Source organism: Panicum virgatum, chromosome 5N (genome assembly GCF_016808335.1).
Source record: "Panicum virgatum strain AP13 chromosome 5N, P.virgatum_v5, whole genome shotgun sequence".
In the NCBI taxonomy this organism is placed as follows: Eukaryota; Viridiplantae; Streptophyta; class Magnoliopsida; order Poales; family Poaceae; genus Panicum; species Panicum virgatum.
In genome coordinates, this window is record NC_053149.1 from 43787497 (window position 1) to 43806949 (window position 19453).

The window sequence follows — 19453 nt, forward strand, 5'->3', positions numbered from 1 at the left end:
CATACAGCAACCCGAGCGTCCACACACGCATCACTGAGTACATGGAGATGGGAGAGGCGCTCCATGGGGACACATGGGATCCGGCCACCCAGCCCCTTTCTGGAGAAGCCATCATGAGGGCAGGAGGAGGGAAGAAGCACAGCCGTTACTGGATCGTCAACAGCCTTGTCGACACAGCCAGTACGCCGACTCTCTCCCAGCTTCGGGCAAGGATCACTGACTCGACCCCGCCAATACGCCCACGGCTTGAGACTTCAGTGGCCAGCGTGCGTGCAATCCAGGTTATTTCTGCTCCATTTGTTGTTCATTGCTTTTATTTATCTTTTGTTCGCATTATAACATTTGGGTGAAATCTTATAGGCCCGGATGGACGAAGAGACGAAGAGGCGGGAGGAGATCGAGGCGAGGCTGGAGGAGGAGCAGACGCTAAGGCAGGACCAAGAGCGCAGGTGGCAGGAAGAGCGGATGCAAGAGCGGCAGAGGATGGAGCAGGTGATTCTTGCTGAGCGACAGGCCGCGCAACAATAGATGCAGACCATGTTCTCATACCTCCAAGGCCTTGGCGCGACAATCAACCATCAACCGCCGCCAACGATGCCCTGGCCTCCACCACCGCTGCCACCGCTAGGCCTTCCTTCTATCTTTCCTCCATCTGGCGCTGCAGGCACTCCTGTGAGTATGATATATAGATTTACTTTGGTTGCACATACATATTCAAATTTTGAGATACATTATGTCAATATATCAGGTGCTATATCTGAAAGAACATCTAGACTCACTTAGTGGTTGGTTGATTAATGACATATGCTTTAATAAGAATGATGAAACGAACATGGCACCATTTATACCATTTCAAGTGATTTTGGTGATCGAATGATAACATAACACTTGGACTAATATGATTGTTAAGATGACCATTCTCAGGGTTTTAGGTTCAAGTGATGACAAAGAAAAAGAGAAGATAGGCGTAGCAAGTCCCGAAGGGCCGCCCCTACGGGGGTTCCGCTGGTAGTCGGAAGAACCGATGCTATGGAATTCTGGTGCAGAAGGGAAGCTCTTCAGGCAGTAGCACCGGAAGAACCGACGCCAAGGGCATCGGTGCATTCGATGGTAGTCGGAAGAACCGACGCTATGGAATTCTGGTGCAGAAGGGAATCGAAGCCAAGTCAGCCTATAGGCACCGGTTGAACCGACGGTCCAAGAAAGGGCATCGGTGCATTGGGCGTACTGAGTACCAGAGACGATGTTAAGTGCCCAGGAGAAGTTTCTTCAGCACCGGTTCAACTGACGGTGCATCGGAGCATTGCGTCGGTGCATTGACATCAGCAGAAGAGAAGAAGGCTGTGAGTGACCGGTTTAACCGACGGGCAAGCATCGGTTCAACCAGTGGTCACTGTTGCAGCAGTCAGAAGTTCAACGGCTACTTCGAGTTATGAGTGACCGGAAGAACCGACGCTACCTCAGCCAAAGGTATCGGTTCTTCCGATGATACGCAGATTTTCTGCTGACCGTTGGTGCAACGGCTACAAGACTTGGTGGCCTATATATACGCCTCACCCTGGCCATTTGAAGTTTGCTGGAGTTGCTGGACATCCCACACACACCCAAGAACATCTCCAACCACCATAGAGCTTCATTGTACATCATATATGCTTAAGCACACTTGTGAGAGTGCTTAGTGCTTGTAATAGGGATTAGTTCTTGCGAGAGCTCCCTTGAGAGAAGTCTTGCTGCGGCAAGCAATCCTTGTGATCCGTCGTGTGACCCTCCGACTTGGTGTGGAGTGGCAACGACACTTTGCGCGGGGGAAGAGGAGGCCCCCTCCTTGGTGGAGAAGCTCCGTAGTGGATTTCGGCCGGATGACCGAGAGAGACGGTGGTGGTGCACGAGACTCGGTGTCTTGTGGGCACTTGCATTTGCTTGCCGGCATCGCCTTGGTGGCGTAGTGCAAGACGGTGATCGGAAGAGCCTCGGTGTCCCGTGGACGTAGGCGTTTATGCCGAACCACGTTACATGACCGTGTCTACTCATGAGTTTGCATCCCTCTTGCACTTACCTCTTTACTTACCGCATTACGTTTCCGCATTTTCTATATCTTGCGTACCTTTACTTTCCTAGTTAGTTTGATTGGGATTGGCTAGGTTGCAAGTCTTTTAGGGGTAAGTAGAGAGTAGAATAGATAAACCTCAGTCATAACTAGCATGTGTAGGACGTGTTAGGTTTATCTTATGCTAATAGTTTGAGCCCTAGGTTAAAAAGCGATTAGCGACCATATTCACCCCCTCCCCCTCTAGGGTCGGACACCCCGGTGATCCTTACAAATGATTAGAAGGTATCATAGCTGATATATACATGAGCTAAGTCAAGGATATGAAAGTTGAAAAGCGGCTATTCATTTAATATTTTATCTTTTCAAATTGAGTTTAGGAATGTCATACTATCAAGAGGGACATGAACTCTTACAATTTTCTCAAGATGTAATCCTCAATTTCTTTTTGCAGAATCAATCGATTGGGGGGGGGGGGGGGGGGGTCAAATGAGCCTCCGGACGAGCATTCACCGGCACCGGCAGCGTCACAGTGGCCACCGAGCTGATTTAGAGTAGTTTATGGTATTTGTTCTACAGACTTGTACTTGTTTAATTTGTTGGACTTGTGCTTGTTGAACGTTACACTTATGGCATCGATGTTGAACTTGTGTTATTTGTGATATTCGTGCTATGTACCATGAGATATTTGTGCTATTATGCGATATTTGTGATGGATGTGCTGTATATATGGTATATTAAATGTCTGGAATGTATATATGTTTTATTTCTGATGGATGTGGTTATTACATAATAAACAGAAAAAATAAAAAAAACAGCAAGCTTTGCTGAGTGTTATTACCCTGACACTCGGCAAAGCAACCATTTTTCTATTTTCTGGAAAAAGAATTCGCCGAGTGCAATTACTTTGACACTCGGCGAAGTCTGAAACTTTGCCGACTGCCGGACGCGTGGCACTCGGCAAATATCCAAACTTCGCCGAGTGCCGACCTGGCAGCACTCGGCAAAGCTCGAAACTTCGCCGAGTGCTGCCAGCTTGGCACTCAGCGAAGTTTGAATCTTTGCCAAGTGCCACGCGTCTGGCACTCGGCAAAGTTTTCGACCCCGTCCTGTTCAACCGTCTCGTTCGCCCGTTCCGTTCGCCAGTTTGCCTGTTGTCCGTCCCGTTTCAACTTTTTTTTGCCGAGTGCGGCTTGACACACAGCAAAGTTTGCCGAGTGCCGCCGGTAGAAGAAAGACCGTGCGCGCTTCGCCGAGTGCTACACTCGGCAAAGAAGTTGCGGAGTGTTTTTCGGCCTTTGCCGAGTATCTGTGACACTCGGCAAAGTAAGCGAGTCCGGTAGTGCATGGTTACTATTCATATTGCAGCAGACAGCCATCAGGATAACAGAACCAAGTTTTTAACTGCTGCAAATCATGCTAAGGACTAGATGAACTGGTGTGAATTGTAAAAGCAGCAGCTACATGAGCTGCAGCTCCTTCAAGCGCTGCTCGTGCTTTGGGTCCAGCTTTGGTGGTGTATAATCCCCTCGGAGGTCCTCCACGACATACTCCTGCACACCAAAATTAAAAGTGTTTAATTGGTTAATGAAGCTTGAGTCTCAGATGAAATGGTGAGGATAGATTAGAGCCTCTAACCAGGTTACCTTTGTCAGCTCCTTCTTGGCAAGAATGTGGTAGTGTCGTTGAAAGATCCGCTGGACAGCACTAGTTGCAGCAATGAAGGCATACACAATTCCGATGATGGCAAAAATAATAACGATGGTAACAACAACAGCAAAGTCATCATCATCGTCTGATGAATCTGATCTGCAGTTCGAGGATCTAGTGAAGCACGGAAAATCATTGTTGGAAGACGGGGACGTCGAGCAGTGTAATATGAGCCCAAAAACTCCAACCAGTGCGAAAAACACCACTACACCTGAAGCAATTTGTTTGGCACAGATATTAGTAGAAATCTTGTTAGAAGTGGATACTAATATCCTGTACTTGAATAGATCTGTTAAAAATGCAATTTTAAAGCTATGGTCGCCTGATAATAATTGCAATGGTGTTGATTTTGGAAGGAGATAGGATTCACAATTTTCTGACACAACATGTTTGAATTCGAATGAATATACTATTCTATTTTTACTGCACAAGAAAATAAAATTGTGAGATAAGAGTTTAGGATTGATTACAGCAGAGAAGCAAGACATAATTTACTAAATAAATTGATTCATGCCTACAATATATATGATACTTAGTACGTGCCTAGCACTCAGCTAGTGGGTACACACTGCATTATCAGACAACATCAAACTTCATTAGAATTATAATTGCAGTTGAAGGAGAAGACACATACCAACACAATAGTAGAAGGGCACTGGATGCAGTGAAAGAATGTGAATCCACCCACCAGCAAATCTGTTCCTGAAATGCCCACATTTATCCAGCCAATATGCCCCGCCACCAATGGCAGCAATGGCCTGAAAATTAAAAGAAGAGCAAATGAAATGTCTGTCACACAAGTACCTTGCACAATGCATTCAATAAGATAAGGTCTGCATGATGAACTCACAACAGTACATGCTCAATTAAACTAACAAAGGATCACTCTGTTTTCATCAATAGAAGTAGCATATGCAATCTGTTTGCAGTCTATAATAGTGCTAATATGACAATGAAAGAAACAGCAACAGAGACTTAATGAGGAAAAAGGTGATCTCACAATTTGGATGGCAAGGAACACAAGCAGGATATCCCTTGCAACGAACAGCCGGAACTTCATTTTACGGCCCCCATCTCCCTCGAGAAATTGCACCCGTAGATGGAATTGGGCCTTGCATGTTGTGCAATGTGAAAAGGCAGTTCCTTCCTGAGGATATACGTCAAGACAACAAAACTTAGTGCTACATTGCTGACCAAACAATGGATGAGAGATTATAATAACTACCAACTATCCTGTTCCTGCTTCATCATCAAAAGTTACCGGCCATAAGCCCATATACCTGCTAGCACATCCAACCTGCTGCCACCTAAGAGTTTATTGAGTACGCTGCTCATTGAAATTAACTAAGAAAAAGCTTCCTAAGAATAAAATCATATTATCGTACATGCTCCAACTCTATATATACTTCGCTTAGAAACTTAAAAGCGTCAGAACAGAAACGAGGCGCAATAGCTGGATCGAATTTGACAGAGATGAAAAAACAATAAGGCAAATAAGTAGCCATTACCCTGATAGACCTCCAGTGGTCAAGGCAAGAGCGGTGTACGAACCGCTGCGTCCCCTTGCACATGCAGGGCGAGATCAGCTCACCACCTGCACCGAAACCAGGAGAAGGAACCCCACCAATCAGCAACAGGGGCACAACACGATCACCTCGAAAACTAAACCCTAGCTACCTAGTCCTAGACAACCCCTTCCAACACAATTAAACCCGGCTAATCAATAGGGGCGAGGAAGAAGCCCGCGGGAACGAAACGAGGCGGGGGGAGGGATGGGCCCGTACCGGAATCGAGGCAGAAGCGGCACCAGGCGGCGGAGGCGGAAGCGGCCTCAATCTCGTCGCCCGCCGCTCCCTTCAGCGAGCCCCGCGCCGGCGGGTGCGGCGCGAGGAGTGGGGCGTCCATCGTCTCGGCCGGTCCCGCGGCGCGACGATGACGCGGAGAGCTGCTGCGATCGGACAAAGCGCGCAGGCGAAAGGGGTGCTGCATCGGACAAGGTGGGAAGAAGAGGGGAACGGCGGCGGCGGCGGCGGCGGCTGTTCTAATTCTAGCCCAAGTCGAAGAGTAGGAGACTCCCGGACCCGGATTCTTGGAGCGCCGTGCGGACGGCGGATGGCGTCCGTGGACGATTCCATGGAGCTTCCTGAATCCTGATCCGCAGGCATGTGTCTCGGTGGCAATGGGCTGTGCGGCCGCTCTCATCAGATTGAGGGGTTTTTACATTTTTACCATTATAACGAATTGCACTCATCAGATTATCACTCTTATATTGGCACCTACATCTATACCATCTGAAAGAAATTTAACTTATAATTTTATCACATTTGCGCATGTGGCAAGCCACGCAGGCATGACACGCTGTCGTCCAGTCAGTCGGGAGTGTGAAATGCCCTCTCTACCCATAATCTCCTCTCTCTTTATCCCTCTCCGACAGCCGGGTCCTAAGGTTCTCTCACTGCCAGATGGGCCCCGCTTGCCAACTTCATCTCTTACCTCTAGCACTGCCCCGTCGCCCAGCTCCTTTCCTCCCTCCCGTCCGCCGGGAGCCCGCGCCTGCGCTCCTCCCCTTCCTCCCAGGCGCGTGGCCGCCGGGAGCCCGCGCTCGCGCTCGCACTCCTTCCCTCCCTTCCAGGAGCACGGCCAACGGAAGCCAAGCTCCTTCCCTCCCTCCCAAGCGCGGGAGCCTGCTCCTGCGTGGCTTGCATGCGCGCGGCTGCCGGTTGAGGGTGACTGCGCCCGCGCGGCTTGGCACGTAGGACGAGGCGGCCGGCGCCGGCGTTGGTGCAAGCGAGCTCGGCCGGAGCAGCCACCCCGACAGGAAGTCCGGCTGCCGTCGATGCCCCGCATCCGGCCATTTCCCCGCCGATCCAAGCCCTCGGTAAGGTCCCTTGCAAATTCCCCTTACTCCCTAGCTCCTCCACGAGTCCATCCCGCGCCACCGGCGCTGGAAATGGCAGCGCGCCGCCGTGGCTGGGCTGCCCGCGCGCCGACGAGCTGTTCCGGCCTGCTGCGCCTGCGCCAGCGGGCGCCCCAGGTGCGCCCCACCTTGGGGAGCCTAAACCTGGTAGCTTCCCCACCGGGAGCTCGCCGTCGACGAGCTTGCCGCCGGAATCGGACGATTTTCTGTCCATTGCTGCTGCTGCTGCGTCGAGAGGTTGAAGAAGGAGGAAGGGGCAACAATGACATTTCACCTAGGCCTGCTGACTGGACGCCAACGTGTCATGCCTGCGTGGCTTGCCACATGCGCAAATGTGGTAAAATTATAAGTTAAACTTCTCTCAGATGGTATAGATGTAGTTGCCAATATAAGAGTGATAATCTGATGAGTGCAATTCGTTATAATGGTAAAAATGTAAAAACCCCTCAGATTGAGCACAAAGTACCATCGAACACAAAAATGTCACTCCAAAGTATTTAAATGCAAAATTTAAAATTCCAAAACTATTTTAGACACATGAGTATTAAATCTAGATAAAATAAAAAAATAATTACATAGTTTGTTTGTAAATTACGAGACGAATCTAATAAGCCTAACTAAATCATGATTAGATAATAAATTGTTACTGTAAAGCTACAGTAAATATTTGCTAATGACGGATGAATTAGTCTTAATAAATTTGTCTCGTAGTTACAGATGAGTTATATAATTAGTTTTGTGATAGTCTAAGTTTAATACTTCAAATGTGCAAAATTTCATTTCAAAAATTTTACACGGAGCATCTAAACAAGATCATAGTAATTGAATGTGTCAATCAAGAAAAAATAATTAAAAAAATCAAGTCAAGAGGCTTAGGCCATATTTAGTTCCAAAAATTTTCAAGATTCCCTGTCACATCAATTTTTTGGATAGATGCATGGAACATTAAATGTAGTTTAAAAAATAATCAATTGCACAGTTTAGCTGTAAATGATGAGATGAATCTTTTAAGCCTAATTAGTCTATGATTAGACACTAATTACCAAATAAAAACGAAAGTGCTACAGTAGCCGAATCCAAAAAAAATCGCGAACTAAACATGGCCTTACTTGCCACCATGCATCTTTCAGAGCACGCAACATAGAGCAGGACATGACTGAAGACAAGGATTCGCATGAAACACAGGGCATGGTAGCTATCGTTCAAGATTCGGCAGAGCATTCTTCTCTGCTACTAGCTGTCCAGAGTCCAAACTTAGCATTCAAACGTCTGAAGGAATTTAAAAAGAAAAAACACAAGTGAAGGAATTCAATAGGAAAAGAAACATCTACTTGTGTCAGTACTTGAGAAGCACCGACCAAAAATCATGTGGCACAACCTGTTGAAATAAATTCAACTGAAGATACCATCCAAACTGCTGATTCGAGCAATAGGCCTTATCTGGAAACGTTAGCTATGCAGAGTAAGAGGTAATTAAGGCAAGCCTACAGGAAGGATGGCTGAAATGGAAGTTAAAAAATTTAGAATGAGGTGGAATCTACAAAGAACAGATTGAGACAAGTTAGCATATCTAAAAAGTAGAGAGCATGTACGCAGGTTGACAGGCTTGGAGAGCCTATCAGGATCCCTATCTATCTGAAAGCATGGCTAGGGAGATTTTCTTGAAACACCAAGTTGAGACGAAATTGTGAGATAAGCAATATAGTTCTGGCACAACATGGACATCCATCACTCGCCAAGTGACTAGTAACATAAGCATGCAATGAGCTCATCGGCTAAAGACCAAATCACATGGAATGCAGGGCATGATTGTTGGCATTCATCAGGGCACGCCCTGCAACTACTTGTACAAACTTAGAGTTCAACATTAAAAAAAGAACAAATAACATTCAAATATTATGTTGTGAGAAGAACAGAATAAATAAAAGAAAGACCACACATTATTGTCCATTGGAAATTCCCTGAGAACAAAGCTTTGAAGATTACAACTAACATGGCTCAACAGTCAATGCTGATTACTATCTTAATGGGAATGCCCAAGTATGATGAGAACAAGCCGTGAATTTTGATCAGCAGTTAATTATATCAGCATTTGAGGAACATAGATGAAAATCATGCGTCAATGTGGCATAGGATTGAATAAAAAATACCATCGAAGCTGCAGATCCTAGAAAGAGCCTACATGTACATTATCTGAAATGTCCATTATTGCATATTCAAGTACAAGATAATTGGCAAGCAAACAGAGAGGGTGGCAAGTGTACCAAGCTAAAAAGGTTACAGATGAAGTTATAACGTGATAGGAGTATAACTGTGCCAAGCTAGAATACTGGAAATTAGAGTATGCATCAGTTGACGTGCTAGCATCACAGTCCACAGCACCTATCAAAAGGCATGTCTAGAAAGACTTACTTGAGGCAGCAAGTTGAGACTTGACAGGACATGCAGAGATAAGCAAAAGCAATGTATGTCAGGCAAAAAAAAACAGATATGCACCACCCAAGCATAAACATGCTACATTTTTGTTACACAACAGAAAGCAGAACTGTATGTGTAGTTCAGTTGGACCAAAAATAATACAACCATATAAGTTGTTGCATGATGGATGCAATTTATTCAACATCAAATATAGGATCATCCTACTAAAGCTTACGGATCAACTCACGATGAATCACCCCATTAAAAAATGATTTCTCTCAAATTACAAACACCATATACGTACTTTATCATCAAAGCCGGCTATTGTGAACAGAGGAAGGAATCTTTACCGATCCAAATTTGCTTGATTATTAAAAGTATTTGATGACATAATCATTTTTTTTGCGAGTGAACACGTAATCCTTTTAGGGTGTGTCGCTGTGTCAATCGATTGAAAAATAGTTTATCTGTCAATCACCCTCGCCTACAAGGCTACAATCCTTTCCCGGGTGTTATTAGACCCACAGCTTGCTGGTGCGCCTGTTATGTTTTGTAACAAAGCAAAATATTGGTAGGCTTTCAGTCTGTGGACTGGTTAATGCTTTTGTTCTATTGGAGGCCTGTTAAATAGGTCGTTGACTTGTTGGGCTTCGTTCCTGAAATTCGGTCCAGTAGCTACCTTTTTGTTTGGGGTTCTTTTTTTCAGCTAAATGATACAAGGCAAAATACCCTAAAATAACAACCAAACAAAAGGTCACATTCAAAATTTTTGTACATACAAAAATTTACAAGTAAAATTTTATTACAAGAGTCACAATTCGCTGCAAGTTCTATAAAATAAGACTAAAATCACATGGGCTAAGAGTGATGCAACTCAAATTACATACATGTAACTTTCTATATAATATAGGGTCTCATCTGTTCCCTCTTCCTCCTGCTGCTGCCAACCTGTGTTTCTTCATAACAGAAATTGACAGCAAGCAAAAGGAATGTCCAAGTATACATGATGTAAAATTACCCGACATATAGTGTGTCCAGTTTCAAGAATCCCTTCTCCACATTCACATAGGGTCGACTCATGCAAGGCATTCAGGCTTAAGGGAGGTAAGAATTACAGAAAGACACTATTGCATAAGAAAAATCTAATCCTGCTGACAGGCCATTTTAGTATATGCAAAACACAGGTAAGCAAAACAAGATCTAGATATCTGAGCCGAACAAAACAAGAACATAACTACAAGTAAAAGAGTATCACAAATGCATGTCTCATTTTCAGAATCAGATCCTGATGTACTAAAAGATCACCACCGACAAGTATACGGACCAACAGTAACAAGAGATAATAGGAGCTTTATTACTTTGAAGATAGCTCATGGATTCTTCTCAAAATTTGCATCATGCATCCAATCCTAGAAGTTATATATAACAATTGACAGAGTCAACTACATGTAGATAACCGTAGAACCTAACAGAACAAGCATATTCTAGAAGTTGCAATGTTATATAAGTATAAACACTCTTATTTGTTATAATTTGCTAGCAAAAAATAATAAAAAATTAAAATTACAGAATTTGCAAGTAGTTTTACATTCATAGACACTACAATTACAAGTGAGGTTTTAAAGTGGCAAGCACTGAACTTCTAGTGAATTGTCCAATATAGACACATGATATATGTATTAAAAAGAAAGAAAAATGAGCCTATCTATAAAAAATAAGAGATGCTGAAAAAATATAGCCAAGCTAAATTAAACGGAAGATGTAAAGCTCAACTCTTATTACCTATGTTAAAAAAATTACCTGAAATTACATAAGTCCTAGATGTGTGATATTTATATACATTATTGTTAAGTTTTCAATTGGTCCCAATAATATGTATATATTTACATGAATGATCTTTCAAGTAGGCTAAGAAGAAAAAAATTGAGAGTGAAAACCAATGGTCAATAGATCTGGAAGCACAGAGGACATGTCAGATAAAAACAAACACAGATATGATGAGATATGACGAGATGAAAGCATTACAAGTCTAAACACAATAATATGGAAATTATATTTAACTACTTGGTCTTCATAACAATACAAGCTCATAGTACTACTATATAACTTTACTGGACCAAATAATTCAGAGACATATAATCTACTATGCTATAAAACTTACGCAGGAGTAATATGGAAATTACACAAATTTTGCCTGTAAATTTAATACGATGACTATGCAAGTTTACCATAGAACCTGCTAAATGCACCATGCAGATCTTCATCAAAAGAAACTCACTGGCAGGACCATCGCCCTTGAGAGAGTCCTAGGACACAATCGATAACATCAATCAAAAGAACAATAAACATATAGCACTATATACAGAAAGCAAAAAATTTGTTTTTTACTTGTACATAATATAGTAATTATCTAACTTACATAGGTTAGACAAAGTCTTATATTAACTAACACCATAATATTTCCCTAGCTTTTTGAAAGTCCCAAACAATGCCAGACATAATCTGACTTATATAGGTTAGACAAAGTCTTATATTAACTAACACCATAATATTTCCCTAGCTTTTTGAAAGCCCCAAACAATGACAGATGAAAAATCTTTTTTACTTGCTACACAACATAATAATAATATGATTTATAAAGCTAAGACAAATATTGCCTTAATCAACCATAAATGAAACAAATCGCAAATCACAGGAAATTAGTAGGACATCTGGTTAAGAGTCTACAAATGGAACTTAATAGAACATCTGGTTAACAATCTAAAAATGGAACCTAGTATAACACAAACCGGACACAATATGTGAATAGACAACTTCAATCTCTCTATATCGCGCGCACGCGCACACACATGTTCAGACATCTAGTTGAGATCCTTCCATATGATGTGCAGACTAAATAGTCAACAAATATGTTGCATAAGTGGTACTGGCTAGACAAGGGGCTATTATATATCCAAATAAATTATCAGTGACCACTTATTTAGAAAACATGCCATTATTTCATGATAATGCACACAAAGAATCAGGGAGACAAAAAAAATTTAGAATTAGTATGAAACACATCACATATAAGCCGACGGCGAAACATCAGGAAGTTTGAGTCAAAAGGAAAATGCAGGAACTTGCATTAAGGTGTTGGAAGGAGCGTGGCAAAGTAACTTAAAAAAGCATAGCTATGGAAATTTGGCAAAAAAAAACATGAAATTCGGAGGCAACAAACTGAAAGGGACAGAACAACATCCCAAAGGGACAGAACATAATCCCAAAGGGACAGAACATACATAAAACACAAGTGCAGAGGCACCAAACTGAATGCATGGGTTAGTTGAGAGGACACTGATGCATCACTTAGTATTAATTTCAGAGGTTAGTTGAGTTTCTGATAAATCTTAATTTTTGGTCTTTCTCAAACATGAAGTCCAACAGGTCAGCATTGGTCTTTCATTTTTTTTTTGACAAATTGCGGGCGATTACCTCTGTGGGAAGGCATAACTCATTAGAGGAGGAAGCGGCCATGGTGGGGTTGCTGAATAGGGAGGGCTGGCTCAACATATCAACTCCGGAGCACAGATGGCATCTTGATAAAATGAACCCCTATATAGAAAAAAAAACTATAACCAGCATATAAGATGCACATAAGCAATTTACTGATTTCACATCCTACAGAAAAGCAACCAAGAAAAAATCCACATATTTGCCTATCCTACCCTATATATCAATAAACAGCTTATGCAACATACTACACATACAATCGAAGAAGCCAAAGCAGGGTATGCAAATCATAAATTGAAAAATAATTATTCTATTCAAACCACAAAGCTGAAGAAATGAAGTTGTATTTCTTTTAATAATAGTTAATAAAGACCATAGCGGTCTTCTGTCATTTCAATGTTAAAGTGTCATCTAAAATTCATTTGAAAAAACCTGGCAACTAAAATCAATTGAATGTTTCTTTTTACCTAAACAAAAACTACCACACATCTCAATTGGATAACTCTGCACAATTCAGTTCAACACTAGAGGTGCAAAATATATCAAATATAAAAATCTTAAACATTAATACGACTGAATTGGAATCTAATTGAAAAAAAGGACCAGATGCCATATACAAATTAAATGGAGTATTGCAATGCTAACAAGACAGCTACGAGGGCAGATACACATAAATTTGATTTTCTGATGAACTAAAAATGTTATGGGAGCGCAGAGTGAAAGTGAATTCAACAAATAGTTACAAATTAACAAGGATGTGATAATACAGTAAGTATTGACAAAGGAAAAGCAGCAGAAATTGATCAGATGTTGATATTAAGCTGATCTCTAGAAAATCAGCACACTACGGCGCTCATGAATGAATAAGAAAAACACAGATATAACAATCCCCCTAGTTACCAAGCAAGCCATCATAACCAAGTAACAGAGCACATGCTCACCCTCAAATTCGTAGGTAAAACAAGAGGAAATCCTAGAATGACACAAAATCCTATTACTCCTAGATCAGTAGAACGAAATTAATCAACACATATCAGCCTATCAACCCCTCTCACGGTCCCACCTACGCCTAATCCACCAACCATGGGAACAACGTAACTCCAGGAACAAGGTTCCTCTTCCACTGTCTCTCCTCAGGTGATCTGCATCGGGGAAAAGGAAGGGTAAATGATACAACAACTAATGCTGTACTGGGCACAAAATATCCAAAAGGAAGGGGCTAACAGTGCCACCGTACCTTAGACGAACTGGCGGAGAGGACAAGGCGTCCCTGCTTTGGATTTGCAGGGGCGGCTAGATGGCCGCCGGCAGCAGATCTAGTCAGGCTCGCTTTCTTCCCAACGTCTTCAGCCTGGTGCCACAAGGTGTTCTGCCGTCCACGAGCTAGCTGATTCACCCGCCGCCGCCGCCGCCGATTCCAACGAGGACACTCATCGATTCATTCGCATCCCCCTCGATTGACGATGACAACAAAGACGAGGGTGGAAATGGAACGGGCACTCAGTTGAATCCCCCACAGCCACAGCTCCACAGTCCAAATGGGTTGCTCACACATTACAGACCCGATAATAACTACACAAAGCGGCGGGCGCACAGCAAACGTCCGTTGCCGATCTGACGACAGAGTACGTTGATTGACAGATAAATAAAATATCAATCGGTTGACAGGGAGCAAATCTGATCCTTTTATTCTTTCAGTTACAGGCTTTCAGCAACAAACAGCGGTGGCCAGTCGGTCAGTGACTCCGGGGCTGATTGGTTTGCGGATGGCCACAGCCTGGCTCGCATGCTGCGTACAAGCCCGTTATGGCCAGGCTCGTCAGGTGTCCAGAGCAGCTTGATTGGTTTGCGTATGCAAGAATACAGGTTCAGTTAAGATGTTGTTTGGTTACCTGCACGTCTAACGCAAAAGTGATTTCTTGTGTCTGCAACCTCTCCCATACGCATGTCCACATGCTCATGCTTGCACCAGCGGAGCCGGGCTCCAGAGAAACAGTCGATTCTCTCGTTCCTCCAGAGCCTGGCCGAGAGGTATCTTTTGTATGCATGCAGCCTGTCTGAGGAGGTGGACCAGTAAACCAATCTTGTGAAACCTGCATCTGACCAGCCTGGTTGAGCTGCATGCAGCAAACCAAATGCAAACCAAATTCAACTTGGGACGATGCCAACTCCCATGCTTATCTGGTGCCACGTGCCAGCAAAGCAACATATTAAATGCAGGAAGTAAAGAGATGGTGTGTGTAGTAAACAGCTGCAAGAACATTCGACTCGACATTTTGGCGCACGGCGAAAGGCAGCGCCAAACCCTAGGCCACCGACCACCTCACTATCACCCAGTCGCTGTTGGCTCCGCGCCTCCGCCTCGCTGAGGAGCCCAAAATCCCCAAACCCAAACCCTCCCCGCCGTGACCGGCCTCCTCGACATCGATGACAGGGCGCATTCCCCGGCGGCCACTTCCCCGGCGACCGCCCAGCCGCCCCCTCCCTCCCCTCCGCCGCGGCCTCGACCCCGGGCGGTGACGGCGTGGACCGCATCAGCGCCCTCCCGGACGTCCTCCTCCGCGACGTCGTCTCCCGCCTCCCCGTCCGCGACGGAGCGCGGACCGCCGCGCTCGCCTCCCGCTGGCGCGGCCTCTGGCGCACCGCCCCGCTCGTCCTCGGCGACAACGACCTCCTCCTGGCATCCGACGGCGCGCGCGCGCGCCCCGACGCTGCAGTCGGCCGGATCCTCGCTGACCACCCGAGCCCCTTCCGCAGCGTCCACATCGCCCACTGCTCTCTTACGTCCGGTGAGCGTGAGCTAGGCGATTGGGCGCGCCTCCTCGCTGCCAAGGGCGTCCAGGACCTCGTCTTCCTCGACAATCCACCCTTGCCGCGCCGCGCCGCCGCCATCACCCGATGCGCCTCGCTCCGCCGGCTCCCGGCCGACATCCTCCGTTGCGCCTCGCTCCACCGGCTCTTTCTTGGAACCTGCGCGTTCCCGGATACCGCCGGCACTCCCCGTGGCCCTGACGTCTTCCCCCACCTCAAGGAGTTCAGCATGCTGAGCGGCAACATGAGTGAGCAGAGCACGACCTCGAGCACATGCTTGCCTGCAGCCCCGAGCTGGAGACCCTCGCGCTCATCATCAGCAGAATGACCAAGCGCATTCACCTCCGCGGCCAAAGCCTCAAGTGCATGCGCCTCTGGACGGGTGTGGTAGAGGGGCTCGCAGTGGTGGATGCTCCGCACCTGGAGCGGCTCATCCTCTGGAAATCGGTTGGTGATTATCACCATATGGTACTCAAGATTGGCAACACCATCATCAATGTACTAGTAGTACCTTTCATCTCTTTATGTAAGAAGTTTGATCTACACGTCTCAGTGATCCATAAACATTCTATATTGCATTGCAGGCTCAGACAAAGGCAAGCCCAAGTTGCATCGTCCCAAGTGTCAAGATCTTGGCTTTAGAGCTGAATTTTGGTGTTTCTAAGGATGCCAATATGCTAACCAGCTTCCTCAGATGCTTTCCCAATGTTGAGACACTGCACATTGTGGTAACATTCCACTCACTCGTTCAATTGTCATTTGCTAATCAGTCACCCAGCTTCCTAGCTTCACAGCTTGAAAAAGATTATCTTTTTTGCTACAGTTCTTCACTGTCTGAATTCCTCACTGATTTTGCAGTCTTCTAAAGCTGGTGAAGATACTGGCAGGCACCACGCCAAGTTCTGGCTGGAGCTTGACCCTATCAAGTGCGTGAAGTCACATATCAACAAAATTATTATCCATGAATTCCAAGGGGAACAAAGCGAGTTCGGATTCGTCAAGTTCATTGCCAAGCGTGCTCGGAAGCTCCAGACTTTGGTGCTTGTGTTGACCGAAGGAACATTTGCTTCAGTGGGCGAGGTGTGTGAAGTGAATAGCCAACTGAAGGCTCTAACAAGATGTTCATGGGCAGCTGAAGGATGTCAAGTGCTGCTGGTGGGGCCTAAATTAAATTGCACATGGAGCTTCGCTAGAGCATCTGATCTGTCGGTTAAAGACCCGTTTTGGTAATGAACTTGAAGGTGGCTGCATTTTTCATGATGTAAACCTTGAGGAAATGATTTAATCTCAATTCTGTTGCTGTGTCTCAGCATTTCTTTTCTGGAAGTAGGCATGTTTCAACTTTCAACTAGCACAAATGGTTGTAAGTGTTGAAGTTACTAGCGCTATTAAATGATGTATCCTTAGTTCCTTACATGTTTGATGAGATTTGCCTCGTTTGCTGTGTTAATTATTATTGGGGTATTACATCACTTGTGAATTGTGATGCTATCTTCCTCGGTAGGATGTTCCAAGACCTGCTGATTGCGCTGATTGGTTTAGCCATGCACCGACTTCTGTCAAATTCATTTATACTGAGTATTATTTATGGTCTTTTCTGAATTCTGGTTATATATCTTCTACCGAAATTCCATCCTGCGGCATTTACACAATTCCATGCATTGGTGATGAGGAAGTTTGTGCTAGTGATTCCTCTGTTGTAGCTTTGATTCATGTTACCAATATCTCTAGATATCCTTAACCAAGTTTTGACATGTTGTGTAATTAGGTTTATGTTTGACCTGAAATCTATTGTTTTGCTTGGGGAGATTAGGGACTCGGCCTTCCTGACACAGGTTGTTGCCCTTGTGGTTGTGTGACCTCCACTTGCCAGATCAAGGTGAATGAGTTGCGCTTGAGAAGGGAAGTAGAATTTAGAGTTTTACTGTCTAAATTAGAATTCTGCTCTAATTTAACATTTGTTTAAGTTTAGGATGTGGAGACCTTACAGGAGATGGTAATCATGTTTGTCAGTGCTAGTTTCTCTTCAGGGATGAGCTGATGAGGTAGCAGTCAAACTGATAAGCGATCGTTTATTTTCTGTGAAACTGACCAGTGGCAGCGGGGAGTTTAGAGTAACTTGTTCTTGGATAGTAGTTCTTAGCTTTGTATGTTAGTTTGTAATATTCGTTTCTATTGTTGAATTAAGTATCTGTGTGCGAGCCATTGTTTTAGAATTTAGACTAGTGGTGCGAAAACTGTGAAGATAGGGCAGGCTCCTATCAATGTAAATGTGTACTTCATTCATTCAAAAATATTTAGTGTTTCTAAAAACTTCTCGTGATCTCCAAGTTGCAATTTTAACTGCTATATTTTTATGCAATATATTTATACACTCTGACAAAGTCAAGTTGAGATTTTGAGCATACCAATCTTTTCATTGACATAGTTTATTTGGTTAATAGTTAATTGTTTTTGTTACAGAAAAATATATGAATTAATTAAATTAATTCAACTGGAGTTTGATAGTTTATTTGTTGGGGAAGAGTCAATCCTTCTGATTTCAGGATTGATCATCTCAAGTTATCTGTTGAGAATGGAAATTTAATAATAAATAAGTCTTAAGTTAAACAAACTATTTTATTCCTCTTTTTCCGAACTATGTTTCATTCATATGATAGAATATGAGTTTAAATTTATTGGATCTTTGCATAGTGTTCCCAGATAAATACTTATTTCTTTTATCCATATTTCTCCATAGATAGCAAGTTTGAATTAGTATACAAAAGCAATGACTATTCATGATTCCTTACATATTGGATCAATTCTCGATACCATTTTGCAATGAAATTAGAGGAATGTTATGGTAAAACTTCGTTTAAAACTATGTGGTAGAAAGCAACGTGTGACTTGAAGGACATGATCGATTGTGGATTTTGCTATCCATCATTTCCCATAGTAATGAAAATGCTCTTGGCTCGACATAGTCTGTTCTATTCGTCCCGAACTTAATTTGCGCAGGGTTGTTTGTTAAGTAATTTGTTAAGTAAATAGTACACGATGGAGCTCGAGAGGACAGAATTTCTTTTTTATCAAGGGAAAGAATCTAGGGTTAGTGAAAACTAATAAATTAGGCCAACTTTGTCAGTCTATCCTTAATATAGAAATCAAAAGGTTAAAATAAGAAAAAAGTCCAATTTTGGAAGAACGGAAAAACTTTTTCGATTAAAAGTCTATCTGAATCAACGTTCATTTTGGATTTCTATTTCTACATATGAGTGAAATGTTTTATTGAAGGAAATAAAAAAAGAAAGGGTATGTTTCTACTCTTTTGAAAGAAAAAAGAATAGGAATTCCCGAAGTAATGTCTAAACCCAAGGATTTCACAAATCAAAGATAAAGGATTCCGGAACAAGTAAACATGATTTTCAACCGTCTCAACAATAGAATTAGATCAGAATAAGGAATAAAAGTAAATTTGTTCGAGATGAGATAAAGAAAAGAGTTTAGAGACGACTCAAAAAATTTCGAAGGGTTTTTCTTTTGAAGTTTGTCAGTCAAAATTAGCCAACTTGAGTCATGAGTATAAATGAAATTTGTTTTTTCTTTTCTTTAAGGAAATTAATGCAAGTCATAATCTAATTTCTATCTACTTGTATTATAGACAGAAATTGGAATCATTTTCTAGAGCCGTATGAGGAGAAAACCTCCTATACATTTTTAGGGGAGGGGTTGTTTATCTACATCTATCCCAATAAGCTATCTATCGAATCGTTGCAATTGATGTTCAATCTCAAAGAGAAGGAAGAGATCTTCAAAAAGTGGGTTTTTATGATCCAATAAAAAATCAAACTTGTTTAAATGTTCTTGCTATTCTCTATTTCCTTGAAAAGGGTGCTCAACCTACAAGAACAATTTATGATATTTTAAAGAAGGCAGAATTCTTTAAAGATAAAGAATGAACTTTGAGTTAATTGAAAAACTAAATGAATAAAACAGTAGGATAGGGTCTCTACTATTAATTATTTAGACACAATTTGCCCCTTTCTTAGACCTTTTTTTTGCTGCATTTATGTCGT

General features: G+C 43.2%; 3 protein-coding genes and 1 long non-coding RNA gene across 5 annotated transcripts; 2 read left to right on the forward strand and 2 right to left on the reverse strand.

Annotated features, from left to right (window-relative positions):
• Positions 1 to 3170: 3170 nt before the first annotated feature.
• On the reverse strand, positions 3171 to 5934 carry LOC120674390. Its single transcript, XM_039955568.1, has 6 exons — positions 5542 to 5934; positions 5266 to 5351; positions 4758 to 4904; positions 4392 to 4515; positions 3694 to 3968; positions 3171 to 3600 (listed from the first exon to the last, which is right to left on the reverse strand). The coding sequence occupies exons 1-6, from the start codon at positions 5744 to 5746 to the stop codon at positions 3508 to 3510; spliced, it is 930 nt and encodes a 309-aa protein (XP_039811502.1). The 5' UTR covers positions 5747 to 5934; the 3' UTR covers positions 3171 to 3507.
• Positions 5935 to 9828: 3894 nt separating this feature from the next.
• Positions 9829 to 14221, reverse strand: LOC120673861. 2 transcript variants are annotated; one of them, XR_005674895.1, is made up of 4 exons: positions 13822 to 14221; positions 13648 to 13726; positions 12567 to 12686; positions 9829 to 11398 (listed from the first exon to the last, which is right to left on the reverse strand). It is a non-coding gene; the product is annotated as an uncharacterized LOC120673861 (long non-coding RNA). The 2 variants fall into 2 exon arrangements; XR_005674894.1 differs by having other exon boundaries at positions 13667 to 13726; positions 13822 to 14220.
• A 169-nt stretch (positions 14222 to 14390) lies between these two features.
• On the forward strand, positions 14391 to 15647 carry LOC120674829 (F-box/LRR-repeat protein At3g26922-like). The gene is made up of 3 exons (XM_039955938.1): positions 14391 to 14450; positions 15019 to 15577; positions 15619 to 15647. Exons 1-3 carry the CDS (start codon positions 14391 to 14393, stop codon positions 15645 to 15647), a joined length of 648 nt encoding a protein of 215 aa, XP_039811872.1.
• Positions 15313 to 16823, forward strand: LOC120676835. The gene is made up of 3 exons (XM_039958164.1): positions 15313 to 15893; positions 15980 to 16123; positions 16254 to 16823. The coding sequence occupies exons 1-3, from the start codon at positions 15669 to 15671 to the stop codon at positions 16623 to 16625; spliced, it is 741 nt and encodes a 246-aa protein (XP_039814098.1). The 5' UTR covers positions 15313 to 15668; the 3' UTR covers positions 16626 to 16823.
• The last annotated feature ends 2630 nt before the right edge of the window (positions 16824 to 19453 follow it).